At 42.9% G+C, this 14,853-nt stretch overlaps 1 protein-coding gene across 2 annotated transcripts in view; it reads right to left on the bottom strand.

Moving 5' to 3' along the window:
• The window catches only part of LOC134336406 (centrosomal protein of 95 kDa-like), a 58,891-nt gene that overhangs the window by 11,620 nt on the left and 32,418 nt on the right, over nucleotides 1-14,853 (bottom strand). For both annotated transcript variants that reach the window (XM_063030596.1, XM_063030597.1), the window contains exons 14-18: nucleotides 9,675-9,853; nucleotides 4,215-4,307; nucleotides 3,782-3,929; nucleotides 462-631; nucleotides 266-340 (exon numbers count right to left, since the gene is read on the bottom strand). In XM_063030596.1, coding sequence (XP_062886666.1) covers nucleotides 266-340; nucleotides 462-631; nucleotides 3,782-3,929; nucleotides 4,215-4,307; nucleotides 9,675-9,853 — 665 coding nt within the window. The remainder of the gene's footprint in view (nucleotides 1-265; nucleotides 341-461; nucleotides 632-3,781; nucleotides 3,930-4,214; nucleotides 4,308-9,674; nucleotides 9,854-14,853) is intronic.

Below are 14,853 nucleotides of genomic sequence, written 5' to 3'. Positions count from 1 at the left end.
ACAAACTCACACACTCATGCTCTCTGACAGTCCAGCCCACTCTCTGTACCACATTGGATATGCTCAGATTTTTGCAGTTAAAATTTTCTATATACTGAGACTTGAACCCACAATCTAATGGATAGGTCAGCAAGAAGATTACTTTCTGAGAAATTACTATCTCCTGCAAAAGGCAGTTACCATGCTGGTGCAATCCAAAATAATGAAACATAAATTTACTATCTCTTTCAATGTTATTTAATTAAAAAGCATCTGCGAGTCTCACCAGCCGCTGGTTGTGATCCTGTTCTTTTTTAATGATGTCCATCAGCAGATCGTGCTTTCTCTGTGCGTCTTCAATCTGACAAAGTGAAAGCGGCAGGTGTTAGACAGCCAGGAGGATTTACCCAGTGTCACACAATATTTGAAAACACCAAACAACCCCCACCCTTCCCCCAAACGATGAGGTAGCTGTAACTCACAGCTGACTGGAGTTTAGCTTGGCTCCGGTCTTGCTCAGAACTGGACCTAGTCAGCTGCTCTATCTGCCTGAGCTGCTGCTTCCACATTCGGTTCATTGTGTGTGGAGAGACCGAAAGGTAGGGGAACTCCTCAAGCAGCAAAGGAAGGAGGTCGTTATCATGTATCTTCACTGCAAAGGAAAAAGCATATTTAGGCAGCCTTCATAGTGTTTTAACTTTAACAAAAAAGTGTTCAATTGCACAGTAGAAAGGAAGCACAACTTTGAACAGAACAGCATTCTGCAGTTTACCAATCAAGCACCAGATGGCAGCAAACATGAACTGATGCTGGAACACCAGCAGAGGGCAGACAACACACTTGATTCAGACCCCAAGGGCTAAAATAATCACATTAAATACAGCATGGAATATATAATACTGAACCTACAAAAACTGTCTCTTATCCTTCAACAAAAAATATTACAGGAATTAAGACAAACAGCCATAGAATCTCTCACTCACGCAACTGCCAGTGAATGAGTCAAAGACCACCAGAGATTATTTGACACCCAAAAGGAGAAACAGGCAGGTTGTAGCTCTCACAAATGCAGGAGATTCTGCAGATGCTGGAAATCTTGTGCAATGCACACATAAAATGCTGGAGGAACTCAGCAGGTCAGGCAGCAACTACAGAGGGGACAACAGACAATGTTTCAGGCCAGGACCCATTTGATGGAATGGTCTGGGGCACTGGAATCAGGCCAATTTGTGGAGGCTCCTGAGGGAGAACTATCCCAAGTGGAATCCATGGCTGGACACCCTGCGTCTGTACGACTTGCTTGCACCAGTGCAGGTCACAGATCTGGAACAGAAGCTCACATTGCACAATACTAGTTGCCAATGCACAGGTCTGTGCATTCTAGTAGGAAAATCATAGATTTCATGGCACATCATTACATTTCCTCCCTGTTCTTAAACAATACTGAGGATGGTTCCATTTGAGGGCGAGTCTCGGACTAGAGGGCACAGCCACAAAATAGAAGGACGTCCCTTTATTACAGAGATGACGAGGAATCCCTTTAGCTAGAGAGTGGTGAATCTGTGGTATTGATTGCCACAGTCAGCTAGGGAGGCCAAGCAATATGGGATATTTAAAGCAGAGGTTGATAGGTTCTTGATTAGTAAGGGCAAAGGTTACGGGGAGAAGTTCAAAGTACATACGGTATATGTCACCATATACAACCCAGAGATTTGTTTTCTTGCAGGCATTCACAGCAAATCCAAGAAACACAATAGAATCAATGAAAGACTGCACCCAACAGGACGGACAACCAGCCAATGTGCAAAAGACAACAAACTGTGCAAATACAAAAGGAAAAACAGAAATTACAATAATAAATAAATTAATAAATAAGCAATAAATATTGAGAACATGAGATGAAGGATCCTTGAGAGCAAGTCTATAGGTTGTAGGAACAATTCAGTGATGGGGCAAGTGAAGTTAACCCCTTTGGTTCAAGAGCCTGATGGTTGAGGGGTAATAAGTGTTTCTGAACCAGTGGTGTGAGTCCTGAGGCTCTTATACCTTCTACATGATGGCAGCAGCGAGAAGAGAGCATGGCCTGGGTGGTGGATGCTGCATTCCCGTGACAGAAAGCAGGAGATTGCATTGAGAGGAAAAATAAATGAGCCACAATTGAATGGCAGAGCAGACTTGATGGACTGAATAGCCCAATGTCTTTATAGTTTAAATGGCGTATTACAGGAAAGCTTTGTCATCAGCAGTGCAAATCCAGTTATTTTCTTATCAATATCAAAGGTCCTGAAGTGTACAGGGGTGAAGAAATGTTGAATGCTTGCTGAAGCAGAGAATGTGAGATAAGGAGCAGGCTGTGCAGGAGCTGCAGTTAATCCTGGAACTGGAGAGTATTTAACTGTAGGGGCAAGTCGATGCTTTGTCAAAGAAGTTTGGAAAATTGAGTTTGCCCCCTTTTTGTCATGGGCAGACAAGGGTTCAGCAGCTGTGTGGTGGAATGTACACTTCTCCCAACAGCCAATCTTAGACATTTTAAAAGATTTTTTTGCCAAATTCCATCTGATAATATGGTAGTTTATGGAGCCAAGAGCAAGATGAATAAAAATAAATACTAGAACACTAACCAACTTGATAGTTGAAGAGATTAAGCAATACATAATGATTAAAGGACACTGGGTTTATAAGCAGTTCTGCACAGAGCTTTGGCATTTCTCAGCATAAAGACTGAAAGAATGCAAAGAAAATTTACAAGGATGTTGCCAGGACTTGAGGATCTGTGTTATACAGAAAGGTTGAATAGGTTTGGTCCTTTTCACCCCTGAGGAGTAAAAGAATGAGGGGAGATTTGACAACATTATGGGAGGTATAGATAGGGTAAATGCAAGCAGACTTTTTTCCCGAGGTTGGGTGACATTAGAACTAGAAGTTATATTTTAAGGAACGAAGGTGAAATATTTAAGGGAAACATTTCACTCAGAGGGACAAGCTGTCAGTGAAAGTGGTGGATGCAGGTTCAATTGCAACACAAGAAAAGTTTGGCTAAGTACATGGTTGGGAGGGGTACGGAGGGCTATGGTTCAAATATGAATCGATGGGAATAAACAGATTATCAGTACTGCCCCACTTTAGGATCATCAGGAGAATGGAGATTGCAGGACGCAGGCAGGGAGTGCAGCCACTTGATGGCCATTATTCCCACTCAGATTACCCAACTCACTTCTGCTGTGTTCCAGAACCATTCTAGAGTCTGTGACTCCTAATCTTGTTTCCAGCCCTCCTCTATCTTGACCTTCTTCTGAATCAAGCGAGCCATACTTTCTCTGTCTTTCCCCGATTCTCCTCCCTCTGATCCACCATCTGCAGCCCAGTCCAGAACCATTATGCCTAAAATTCTGTTCCTGAATCCTTCCCACTTGTTTCACCATTGTCCAAGCCCAAAGACCAACCTCATCTTTAATCATTTCCCCAGGTACCCATTTACCCATTCTCCATGTCAACTACAACCTGGGTGCTGCCTCCTGCCAATTAAACTGAACAAATGTACCGTCTAGGCCAGCTTTCCCCTGAATGTACAACAGTGAAACAAATTAAAACAGAGATTAAAACAACTGCAGCAAATACCAGGGTAAGGTTCACATGGTAGGGAGTGTGGGCGGGTACGGGACGGGTGCTTTATCCAATGTACTTTGGCTCTGTTGCAGTTCTGTACAATTATACTTGGTGGTTCCACAAGTTAACACGTTTTCCCTCAAAATCACAACTTCCCATTCAGCAAAAAAATCAAGCTATTTCTTTGAATTCTTACTTGGTGTTGCTTTCCTTGGCTTCACCACTCCTGCTGGTGTCCACTGGCCGTGCTTTGGCTTTCGTGGTGTGGTTTTTGCAGAGTAAACTCTCTCTGGCTGAGGGGTTCTTGGAGTCTCTTTGAAGATATTTTCTTTATATTCTTGTTCCTTCGTAACAGATGCAGAACAGATGTCAAGTACCCAACAGGAGTAGTCTGCTGGTTTTATTTATTGACCAGAACATCCCCTCCCACTGTGGGATGAGTTAGCACATTTCATACAGGAATAAAAATTCAATGTTGTGAGCCAAACTACAGTGCAACTCATTTCTACTAAAAAGTATTCTGGATACGTCCAAAACTAATAGTCCAGTGGTTATAACTCTCTGTCCTTCAGTTGGGACAGAGCAGGTAAAGTCATTTTGGAAAAAAAGTCACCAATTCAATGACTTACTGTTTTCTTGACTTTAGACTTTTCTTTTCCAATTTTTGCTTTCTCTTTTTTCTTGTAGTTTTCCAGTTCTTCTTTGTAATGTTCATTCACCACCTGCAGGGTGAAAAAATATCTAGGAATTTGTCGGGGAAGGCACTTACAATGAGCATCTCACTACAAACCTAGATTACTAATCAGTCAATGCTTGCAACTCCCCTGAATTAACACTTTCTTGTTGGAATGGGACATTTTATTTAAAGAAAAACACAGATCACACTTCTTCCAACATAAAAGACTTGCAAATGGAAGATTCAACAAATTAATTTTATTCTATACAAAACTGTCATACTAGTGCATGACTGCTTAATCCTATCAAGGAGAAAGGATGCTTCAAAGCATTGGTCCAAGTGGTCACTGGGAGCACAACGACTTGAAGAGAGCAACTTGGCTTCCTCGACTGGTCAAGGAATAATTTTTTAGATTAAACAAAAGTCATTAAGAGAAGATCAGGTTTTATGCAGCAGAGATATATAAGCTACAGCCCAAAGTGAAGGCCATTCATCATCATGCTGTCCCCAACCAGACATCTTGTGGTTTATTCTGGATCAGATGAGTGAGTACCACTAGGCACCAAACTATTAGTGCACTTATAGGTAGTTCTTCCTCTTTGGATCACCTATCAACAATAAACTAATATACGGTACAGTCCATAAAGTTCACATTTTTATACTCAGAGGTTTATTAGAATTTTTTTTAAAAAAGAATGAAAAAGTCAAATAAAAGAAATAGTGCAGGGGAACAGAAACAGAAACAGTCAGTAGCTTCAGTCCAAGGAAGCTTCAGCCAGCGCTTGGTTATACTGCCAGAAGATCATTACCTGGATTATATCATGGATAGCACAGAAGTGTCCTCACACCAACCTCTGCTGCCCCTCCACAGCCCTGTCACCTCTGCTTCCAACATTACTAACAAAGGAACCGTGCAATACAGATGATGTTGCTTCTATCATGCAAACATTTGACTCCAAATTTACAATATTTTATTCTTAGATGCAAGTACCTCTTGCTCCGACATCCTAAATCATGAAATAGATTTTTGCCATTCACCCTATTCAAAACCCGTACAAAGGTGGTACAAACCTCTACACCAATGGATGGGTGATTAGTACTGGATACATCCTGTTGACTGGATTTCAGAGTGCATCAGCCCATCCAACCAGAATTACAATGACTGAAGTTTCAAGGAGAAATCAGCAGGTCATATTCACTGTTTCCATGGTAACGTACTCACATTTCCACTATCAACTGTGTACAGTATATCCCCAACACAAGATTCAGCAGTAAATATTCCTCAGTTTCCTGTGCTTTATGAATTTACTGAAGAAAATGCTTTACATTCAGTCCAATGGAATCAACTATCTGTATCACGGTCATCTTATTGTTCATTTCTCCCACAAAATCTCAGAACAGGAAAACTACGACAAAAGCTAATCATTACTGTTGAATTCAAGAAACTGGTTCAAAGTGGAAAACAATGTAAAGATACATGCACAGAAGCCCCATTAAAAGAGAGAAGTTCTAATGTCACTTCAATTGCTGAAGTATATTACACTCTAATAGTTAAAGGTTAAATGTCAATCATTACAATATGGAACTGAATGTTACATTAACTATGCCCAATGGCAACATATACTAGCCTTTCTCGATCTTTTTCTTTGCCCTGAAGGAACCCTTGAAATAATTTTCAGGTCTCAGGGAACCCCTGCATAAAAATTATTATATCTAGAGCTCATGGTATATTAACATGGTCAGTTGTAGATATAATAATCCAAAAATAATTGGCAACGCTCTTTTGAGTAGAGAATGAATTTTTAGCCAACCTTTCATGAAGAAAAGTTAAGCTTAGCTTACTTTTCTTGAAATTAATCCCTTTCTTTCCCTTTCATAAATTTAAAAAAACTCATAAGACAATTCTGAGTTGAACTTGAGATAAGAATACGTGGATTTCACCTTCAACTGAAATGTAATAATTTCTATCCTTGCTCTTGATGCTTGTTAAACACTGCAAGAAGTTGAAAACGACAGCAAAATGTTCATTGCTTTTCTATGAATGCCAGGATACTCTTCCTTCACAGAAATCCAGAACTTGGCCATAGGCAGGTCAGTAAATCTCATCTTGAGTGCATGATCAAAGTGCAGCTCACAAAGTTCTTCCTCTTCTCTCAAAATCAAGTTCTCCGACTGAGCAGAAGATTCAGAGAAAAGATCCCTCACCCAGTCATACACTTGTGTTGAAAGGGAGGAAAAATACTGTTCAATATTGTTCTGCAGTTCTTCCAAGTGGTTTTCAATAAGACTTGAGAATTTCCGATCTCCTACCTCACTCTCAAACCCAAGCAGCAGAGGAAACATTTGAAGATTCCCTTTGCAACATGATTTTTCCAAAGATTCAGTTTCCTTTTAAATCCAAGAATCTTGTCACTTGAAGTCAAAACATTTTCTCCAGGGCCTTGCAGAGATTTGTTCAACTGGTCCATATCATGAAAAATGTCTGTTAGGTAGGCTAATTCTGCTGCCATTCTTCAACTTCAAAGCACTCAGCAAAATCTGGCCCACTATTTTCTTGAAAGTACTCCTGAAATTCACCTTTCCGCTCAAACGCCCTGTTGAGATCTCTTTCTCTGCTAAGCCACCGGATTTCTATACGTAACAGGAGACTGGTGTGCTCTTTGTCCAGGTTTTCACAGTTTTTTTTAAACATTCTCAAGTGAACTGGTATAAAGCTACTAAATAACTTTCTCCCTGAGTTTTTACTGACTGTGACTTAATTTTCAAAAGCTTTAATCTGTTTGTCTTGAGGTTCTAATAGTAGTTTAAAATAATCAGCACCTTTATTTGTCATATGGATGTGATTTGTAGTCAGTGTTCTAAGTTGTTTGTCACAGACTATGTGCACTGGAACAGGACAACTTGGATCACCAGTCCATGTAAAACCCACTGTAGAGATGGACTTGTTTTGTATTTTGTTGCACTAATGCAGTGAAAGGACAGAAGATTGTAATTCTTCATCATTAACTTTATCAGAATTGTCCGTAAGCCTAGGCCTAGAATCTTCCTCTTCAAAAATCGCCACTCTGGACCGTTTTTAGAATGAAAATTTCCCTCCAGTTTTCTACTACATGGGAAGCTTGTTTGCTCCCACAAGTCAGTTGGTGCCACAGAAGGGGAAGTTGGGGGAGGTAATTTGAGGGGAAGAGGCTGACGTCACGCCCAAGTTGTACAACTCTATTCAATGCTTGGAAAAGCACATAGAAATATAGAAAATAGGTGCAGGAGTAGGCTATTCGGCCCTTCAAGCCTGCACCGCCATTCAGTATGATCATGGCTGATAATCCAACTGAGAATCCTGTACCAGCCTTCCCTCCATACCCCCCGATCCCTTTAGCCACAAGGGCCATATCTAACTCCCTCTTAAATATAGCCAATGAACTGGCCTCAACTGTTTCCTGTGGCAAAGAATTCCACAGATTCACCACTCTCTGTGTGAAGAAGTTTTTTCCTAATCTCAGTCCTAAAAGGCTTCCCCTTTATCCTCAAACTGTGACCCCTCGTTCTGGACTTCCCCAACATCGGGAACAATCTTCCTGCATCTAGCCTGTCCAATCCCTTTAGGATTTTATACGTTTGAATAAGATCCCCTCTCAATCTTCTAAATTCCAGAGAGTATAAGCCTAGACGATCCAGTCTTTCATCATATGGAAGTCCTGCCATCCCAGGAATCAATCTGGTGAACCTTCTTTGTACTCCCTCTATGGCAAGAATGTCTTTCCTCAGATTAGGGGACCAAAACTGCACACAATACTCCAGGTGTGGTCTCACCAAGGCCTTGTACAACTGCAGTAGTACCTCCCTGTTCCTGTACTCGAATCCTCTTGCTATGAATGCCAGCATACCATTCGCCTTTTTCACCACCTGCTGTACCTGCATGCCCACTTTCAATGACTGGTGTATAATGACACCCAGGTCTCGTTGCACCTCCCCTTTTCCTAATCGGCCACCATTCAGATAATAATCTGTGAGCACTTCGCGCTCAACAGCCTACTGTCCTCCCCTCTGTGCAATACAGTGTTTGTCAACTGTCAAAGGCCTCTCCATCTTGCGTTAAAAAAAACTGGGAATGGACTCAACCAAATGAACACAGTCCTTCTGCACACTGCCATACTGGGCTGAGACTGCTAACAGAGCTGCTCGGTCACTGCCCACCACAGCGAGAGCTCGCATCAAGCGTTGCATCAAGTTCAAAAAACAAGGTTAATATATATCGTTAAACACAATCTCTTGTGTAACCCCAGATCAGAAACCCTGACATATACACTCACAGTATAAAACACAGACACAAACTCAAATGCTGGAGGAAGTCAGCATGTCAGGCAGCATCTATGGAAGGGAATAACTAGTCGATGTTTTGGTTTAAGGTGTTTTCATCAGACTCCCATGTGTTTATGATATACGTTCACAGTAAAGATCTAAGAATCCTCAGTTTAATCATCCGAAATTTGATGGTTCCCCACGTTCCCCCCCCCAACCCACCAGGACCCCACTTCCCTGTGTTGCCTTTGGACTTGTTGGGTCCCAATTCCTACACTCTTTTTAAACTTATTGGTTTTACTGGAAAATTTTATTGGGACTGTGCAATATCTTAAGAAACTGTTGAGATATCAATTGGAACAACCACCAACAATCTGGAAAATCTGCTAGTCTGGTTCCAAAATCCTTAACATTCTGGATTATCGGAGTTTTACTGTACTTGAAAAGGTATAATTTTATAACTGTGCAGGAAAAATTAAATAACTTACAGCAATATCAATAAAATTGAAAAATTACAGAGGAAGTTTAGAGAAAAAAGGAGGTTGCCGGGACTTGAGGACCTGAATAATAGGGAAAGGTTGAATAGGATGGGATTTTACTCCCTGGATCATAGGAGAATGAGGGAAGATTTGATAGACATATACAAAATTAAGGAGGAATAGATAGGATAAATGCACAGAGGCTTTTTTCCACCTGAGGTTCAGTGAGGTTCTAAGTCAGGGGTAAAAGGTGAAATACTTAAGAGGAATCTGAGGAGGAACTTCTTCACTTAGAGGGTGGTGCAGCTGTGGAATGAACTGCCAGCAGAAGTTCGGTGGCAACATTTAAGAGAAATTTAGATAAGTACATGGACGGGAGGGTTATGGTCAAAGTGCAGGTCGATGTGACTAGGCTTGGCATGAACTAGATGGGCCAAAGGGCATGTTTCTGTGCTATGGTACTTTAGGACGCTATAACAACAGTAGTTGCATAGTATTGGGAGGCAGTTATGTAGTGTAACTGAATGTTCTCGGAAATTATGTGTCGAGCAGAACAGCACATGTTGTGTCTACAGTGTATTTGTTGAGGGGCTACCAGCTGTGCCTGGTTAAGTATTGGTCCAGCTGTAACTTGCCTTTGCTTTCATCCTTTGCAGGTCCATTTCCTGCTGCAGCTCTCTGCGAATTTTCCGCATTTCACCCTTTGAATCCTTATTGAGAGCATCTTCAAAGTCAGCCAGTAGTGTTTGCCGAGGGGGCGATGGTGAGAGCGAGCGTGCTCGGGCACGTGCTGGCTTCCTGAGAAGTGGCATCACTTTACATTTGGCAAAAGACAAAAGCAAAATTCAATATTTTCAAATCATGACCAGTTTAAATTATTACTTGTCAATAAATTGTCTCCATTAAGGAATTGCCAGTTTGTAAACATTGTACTTTAGCAGAGACACCCACTCATGAACATTTTTATCGAAAATACATAATCATTTACATTACCCTGAAAAGTCACTCATCTATTTGCATTACCTAAATTACTGGTTCAAAAATGTCTTAATTGCCAGTTAGAGTTTATTTAGGCCAGAGACAGCTGTGTTTACCCTTCAGCTCTACAGATTTATAAATTAGACAAAGTTAATTAGATATCATAAACACAAGATATTCTGCAGATACTGGAAATCTAGAGCAACACACCCAAAGTGCAGGAGGAACCTAGCAGGCCAGGCAGCATCTGTGGGTGGGTGGGAAAGGGGTTTGTTTTGCTGTTGTCATCTTGTCTTATTCTGTTGTTCTTGTTGTTTGTGTTGTTCTGCTGAACATTGTGGGCATGCAATGTTAGTGCCAGAATGTGTGCCTCCAGCACGTCCTTGGGTATATTGGTTGGCAAAATAAAAGCAATGCATTTCACTGTAAATTTCAATGTATTTGATAAATACATCTCAATCTGAATCTTTGAGGTGGGTGAAGATGGTTGGGCTCAGGACAGTGCCCTGGGATGACCAACCTTCATCGTCTTCTGTGTTCAGTATGGCTCCAAGCATTGGATTGCTTCCCTTCAAGACTGCTTGCATGGTGAATGTGAGTAGTGCAGGTTGATGCTTTTCCCAGAGCAAGTGGTGGGAGGGGAGGAGGGAGGGTCGGTGCTTTTGGTGCTGGTTGTGCATGGGATGGGCAAGGAGGGGGTCTTTGGGATTCTAATGTTTTCTGTCATTCATTCTTTGGGGTTTCGTGGATGTCTGTGAAGATTACGGATTTCAAGTTGTATACTGTATACATTCTCCAATATTGAACACTCCAGTGTTGCTTGTGTAAGGGATGTACCCACAACTTTACTAGCCCTAATCTGCATGTCTTTGGATTGTGGGAGGAAACTGGAGCAGCCATAGGAAGCCCACACCATCACAGGGAGAACGTACAGACTCTTACAGACAGCTGCAGAAATTGAACCTGTGTGCCACTGCACAGAACGGTAACAGTGAACTCGCGAATGGGGTTCAATTCCTGCCGCTGAGTTTGTATGTTCTCCCACATGGGTTTCTCCTACATCCCAAAGATGTACAAGTTAGAATTAGTGAGTTGTGAACATGCTATGTTGGTGCCAGGAGCTTGGAGATAGTTGTGGGCTGCCCCTAGCACATCCTTGGACTGTGACAAATAAACGTACATGCACTTTGATGTACATGTGACAAATAAAGCTAATCTTTAAACCTTTAGGACTAGTGTGTCCTGTGTGCACCCTGCACTCAGCTTAGGTTTGTTCAGGAATACCTCTCAGACCTGTAATTCCTACTGCCCAAGCTGAAACATGTGGTAGCACCATCAGTTACAAAATCCATTCCACCTCACCATAAGAGACAGAAATAGATCTCAATCATTGTAACATCCAACATCCTAGGGATCCTTGCTCAAAAGACCCAAAGGAACACCTTTCACAGAAGGAACGAGCTGTTCAGGCAGCTGCTGACCTCTACCCACTCCAGGTCTGCAAGTGCTGGCTCAGTGTACCAATGAGGAATTAAGATCTACTGCAAGGAGCCGGGGTTTACCATAGCTGCAGTAAACACCGTCAACAAATGGACGATGGTTATTTGCCTTAGCTCCTCCAAGAGCACCAGCCAGAGCTGTGACATCTACCACCAGGAAGGACAAGGACAGCAAAGACCATGCAAGTACCTCAGAGAACTTACTAACCGCAAGAGTAGCATACAACAAGAGGTCAATTATGGAATGCAATGCCAGGTAGTATTCAAAACTGAGTTTACAGACCATAACCATTCTGTCCCAGCTCATATGACTTGGAAGTAAATTACTGCTATTTTTTATTGATGAACCAAAGAAAACATCCTATCTGGATGCATCACAGCTTGGTATGGCAATAACTCTACACACATCCACAAGGAACTGCAGAGACAAACAAGAGAAAGTCTGCAGATGCTGGAAATCTGAGCAACACACACCAGATGCTGGAGGAACTCAGCAGGCCAGGCAGTGTCTATGGAAAAAAGTATAGTCAACGTTTTGGGCTGAAACCCTTCGGCAGGACTAAGAAAAAATGCTGAGGAGTAGATTTGAAAGGTGGGGGAGGGGAGAGAGGAACACCAAGCAAAGGGTGAAACTTGGAGGGGGAGAGATGAAGCAAAGAGCTGGGAAGTTGATTGGTGAAAGAGACAGAAGGCCATGGAAGGAAGAAAAAAGGGGCAAGGAGGATCACTAGAGGGAGACAATGGATGGGCAAGGAGATAACATGAGAGAGAGACAAAGGGATGGGAAATAGTGAAGGGGGGAGCATTACTGAAAGCTTGAGAAATTGATGTTCATGCCATCAGGTTGGAGGCTACCCAAGCAGAATACAACGTGTTGTTTCTCCAACATAAGTGTGGCCTTATCCCGACAGTGGAGGAGGACATATTGGAATGGGAATGGGAAGTGGAATTAAAATGGGTGGCCACCAGGATTTCCCACTTGTTCTGGTCGATGGAGCATAGATGCTCAGCGAAGCGAACTCCCAATCTACATCGGGTCTCACTGATATACAAGAGGCCATACCGGCTGCACCGAACACAGTATATGACCCCAACAGACTCACAGGTGAAGTGTCACCTCACCTGGAAGGACTGTTTGGGGCCCTGAATGGTAGGGAGGAAGGTGATGTAGGGGCAAGTGAGGTACTTGTTCTGCTTGCAAGGATAAGTTCCAAGAGGGAGATCAGTGGGGAGGGATGAGAGGACAAGGGAGTCTCATAGGGAGTGATCCCTGCGGAAAGCAGAAAGTGGGCGGGGGCGGGGGGAGGGAAAATATGTTTGGTGGTGGCAGAAGTTTCAGAGAATTATGTGCTGGACACAGAGTCTGGTGGGGTGCTAGGTAAGAACAAGAGGAACCCCATCACTGGCAGCGTGGTAGGAGGATGGGTAAAAGCAGACGTGCATGAAATGGAAGAGATGCGGTTGAGGGCAGCGTTGATGGTAGAGGAAGGGAAGCCCCTTTCTTTGAAAAAGGAGGACCTCTCCTTTGTTCTAGAATGAAAAGCTTCATCCTGAGAGCAGATGCGGTGGAGACAGAGGAATTGAGAGAAGGGGATGGTGCTTTTACAAGTAGCAGGGTGGGATGAGGTATGGTCCAGGTACCTGTGACAGTCCATTGGTTTATAACAGATATCGGTGGATATGCTGTCTCCAGAGATAGACAGTGTTGAGAAAGGAAAGGGAAGTGTCAGAAATGGACCAGGTGAATTTGATGGCTGGGTGGAAGTTGGAGGCAAAGTGGATGAAATCGACGAGTTCAGCAGGGGTGAAGGAAGCAGCACCAATGCAGTTGTTGATGTAGCGTAGGAAAAGTGCGGGACAGTTACCAGGAGCTGCAGAGAGTTGTGGACACAGCTCAGCACATCATGGAAACCAGCCTCCCTTCCATAGGCTCTAATTACGCTGGCTGCTTTACTGATGCAGTGAGACCCAACCCACCCCAGATATTCTCTCTTCTTCCTTTTTACCACTGGGCAGAAGCCTGATAATGTGTACGACTAGGCTCAGGGACAGTTCATACCCAGCTGATATTAGACTATTAAATAGTTACCTAGTACAATAAATTGGACTTCTGATGTCATCAGTTACATCATTATGATCCTGCACCTCATTGTTTACCTGACCACAAGAGATTCTGCAGATGTTGGAAATCCTGAGCAACCCACAAAATGCTGGAAGAACTCAGCAAGTCAGGCAGCATCTATAGAGAGGAGTAAACAGTTGACATTTCAGGCTAAGAGCCTTCAACAGGACAGGTCTCAGCACTGACTGTTTATTCCACTCAGATGCTGCCTGACCTGCTGAGGTTCTCCAGCATTTCCTGTGTCTTATTGTTTACCTGCACATTCTCTGTAGTTGTTACACTTCATTCTGCATTATTATTGGGATACCTTGTTCTATCTCAATGCTCTACGTAATGAACTGAAATACATTTTTCACTGTCTCTTGATACATCTGACAATAAAAACGGATTCAGGTTGTCCCTGGGCCTAAATTCTGGAACTCTCTCTCTCCCAGTTCTATGAGAACATCGTGTAAAAAGACTGCTGTGCCTCAAGGTGGCGCTGCACCACCATCATCTCTCCAAGTCAGATTAGGGTGACTAAAGCACGCTGGCTCTGCCAGAGACTACCGCATCCTGGAAATGGATAAATCTGCAAACCTCACTGCACAGTAATTCTACAGTACTGGGTTGCTCCCAGCAGAGATCCTCAGAGATTGAGGCTACTCGCCAAGAGCAAGTAGATCAGCTTGTTAAACCAATTACAAGCAAGAAAGAATCTGCAGATACTAGAAATCCAAGCAACACGCAAAATGCTGGAGAAACTTAGCAGGCCAGGCAGCATCCATGGAAAAACAGAGTATAGTTGACGATTCGGGCTGAGACCCTTCAGCAAGACTGGAGAAAAAAAAAGATGAGTCAGTGCTAGAAGGTGGGGGGAGGGGAGGAAGAAACACAAGGTGGTAGGTGAAACCGGGAGGGGGGGGGTGAAGTAAAGAGCTGGAAAGTTGATTGATGAAAGAGATACAGGGCTAGAGAAGGGGGAATCTAATAGGAGAGGACAGAAGGCCATGGAAGAAAGAAAAAGGGGGAATAGTACCAGAGGGAGGCGATGGGCAGGCAAGGAGATTAGGTGAGAGAGGGAATGGGGGCATTACCAGAAGTTCGAGAAATCGATGTTCATGCCATTAGGTTGGAGGCTACTCAGATGGAATATCAGGTGTTTCTCCTCCAACTTGAGCATGGCCTCATCGCGACAGTAGAGGAGGCCATTCATGCCCACAGTGAGGTTGAAGG

The sequence above is a fragment of the Mobula hypostoma genome, chromosome 22 (genome assembly GCF_963921235.1).
Source record: "Mobula hypostoma chromosome 22, sMobHyp1.1, whole genome shotgun sequence".
Classification (NCBI taxonomy): domain Eukaryota; kingdom Metazoa; phylum Chordata; class Chondrichthyes; order Myliobatiformes; family Myliobatidae; genus Mobula; species Mobula hypostoma.
Note: the sequence above shows the minus strand (reverse complement) of the source record. Positions and strands in the feature narration are given on the sequence as shown.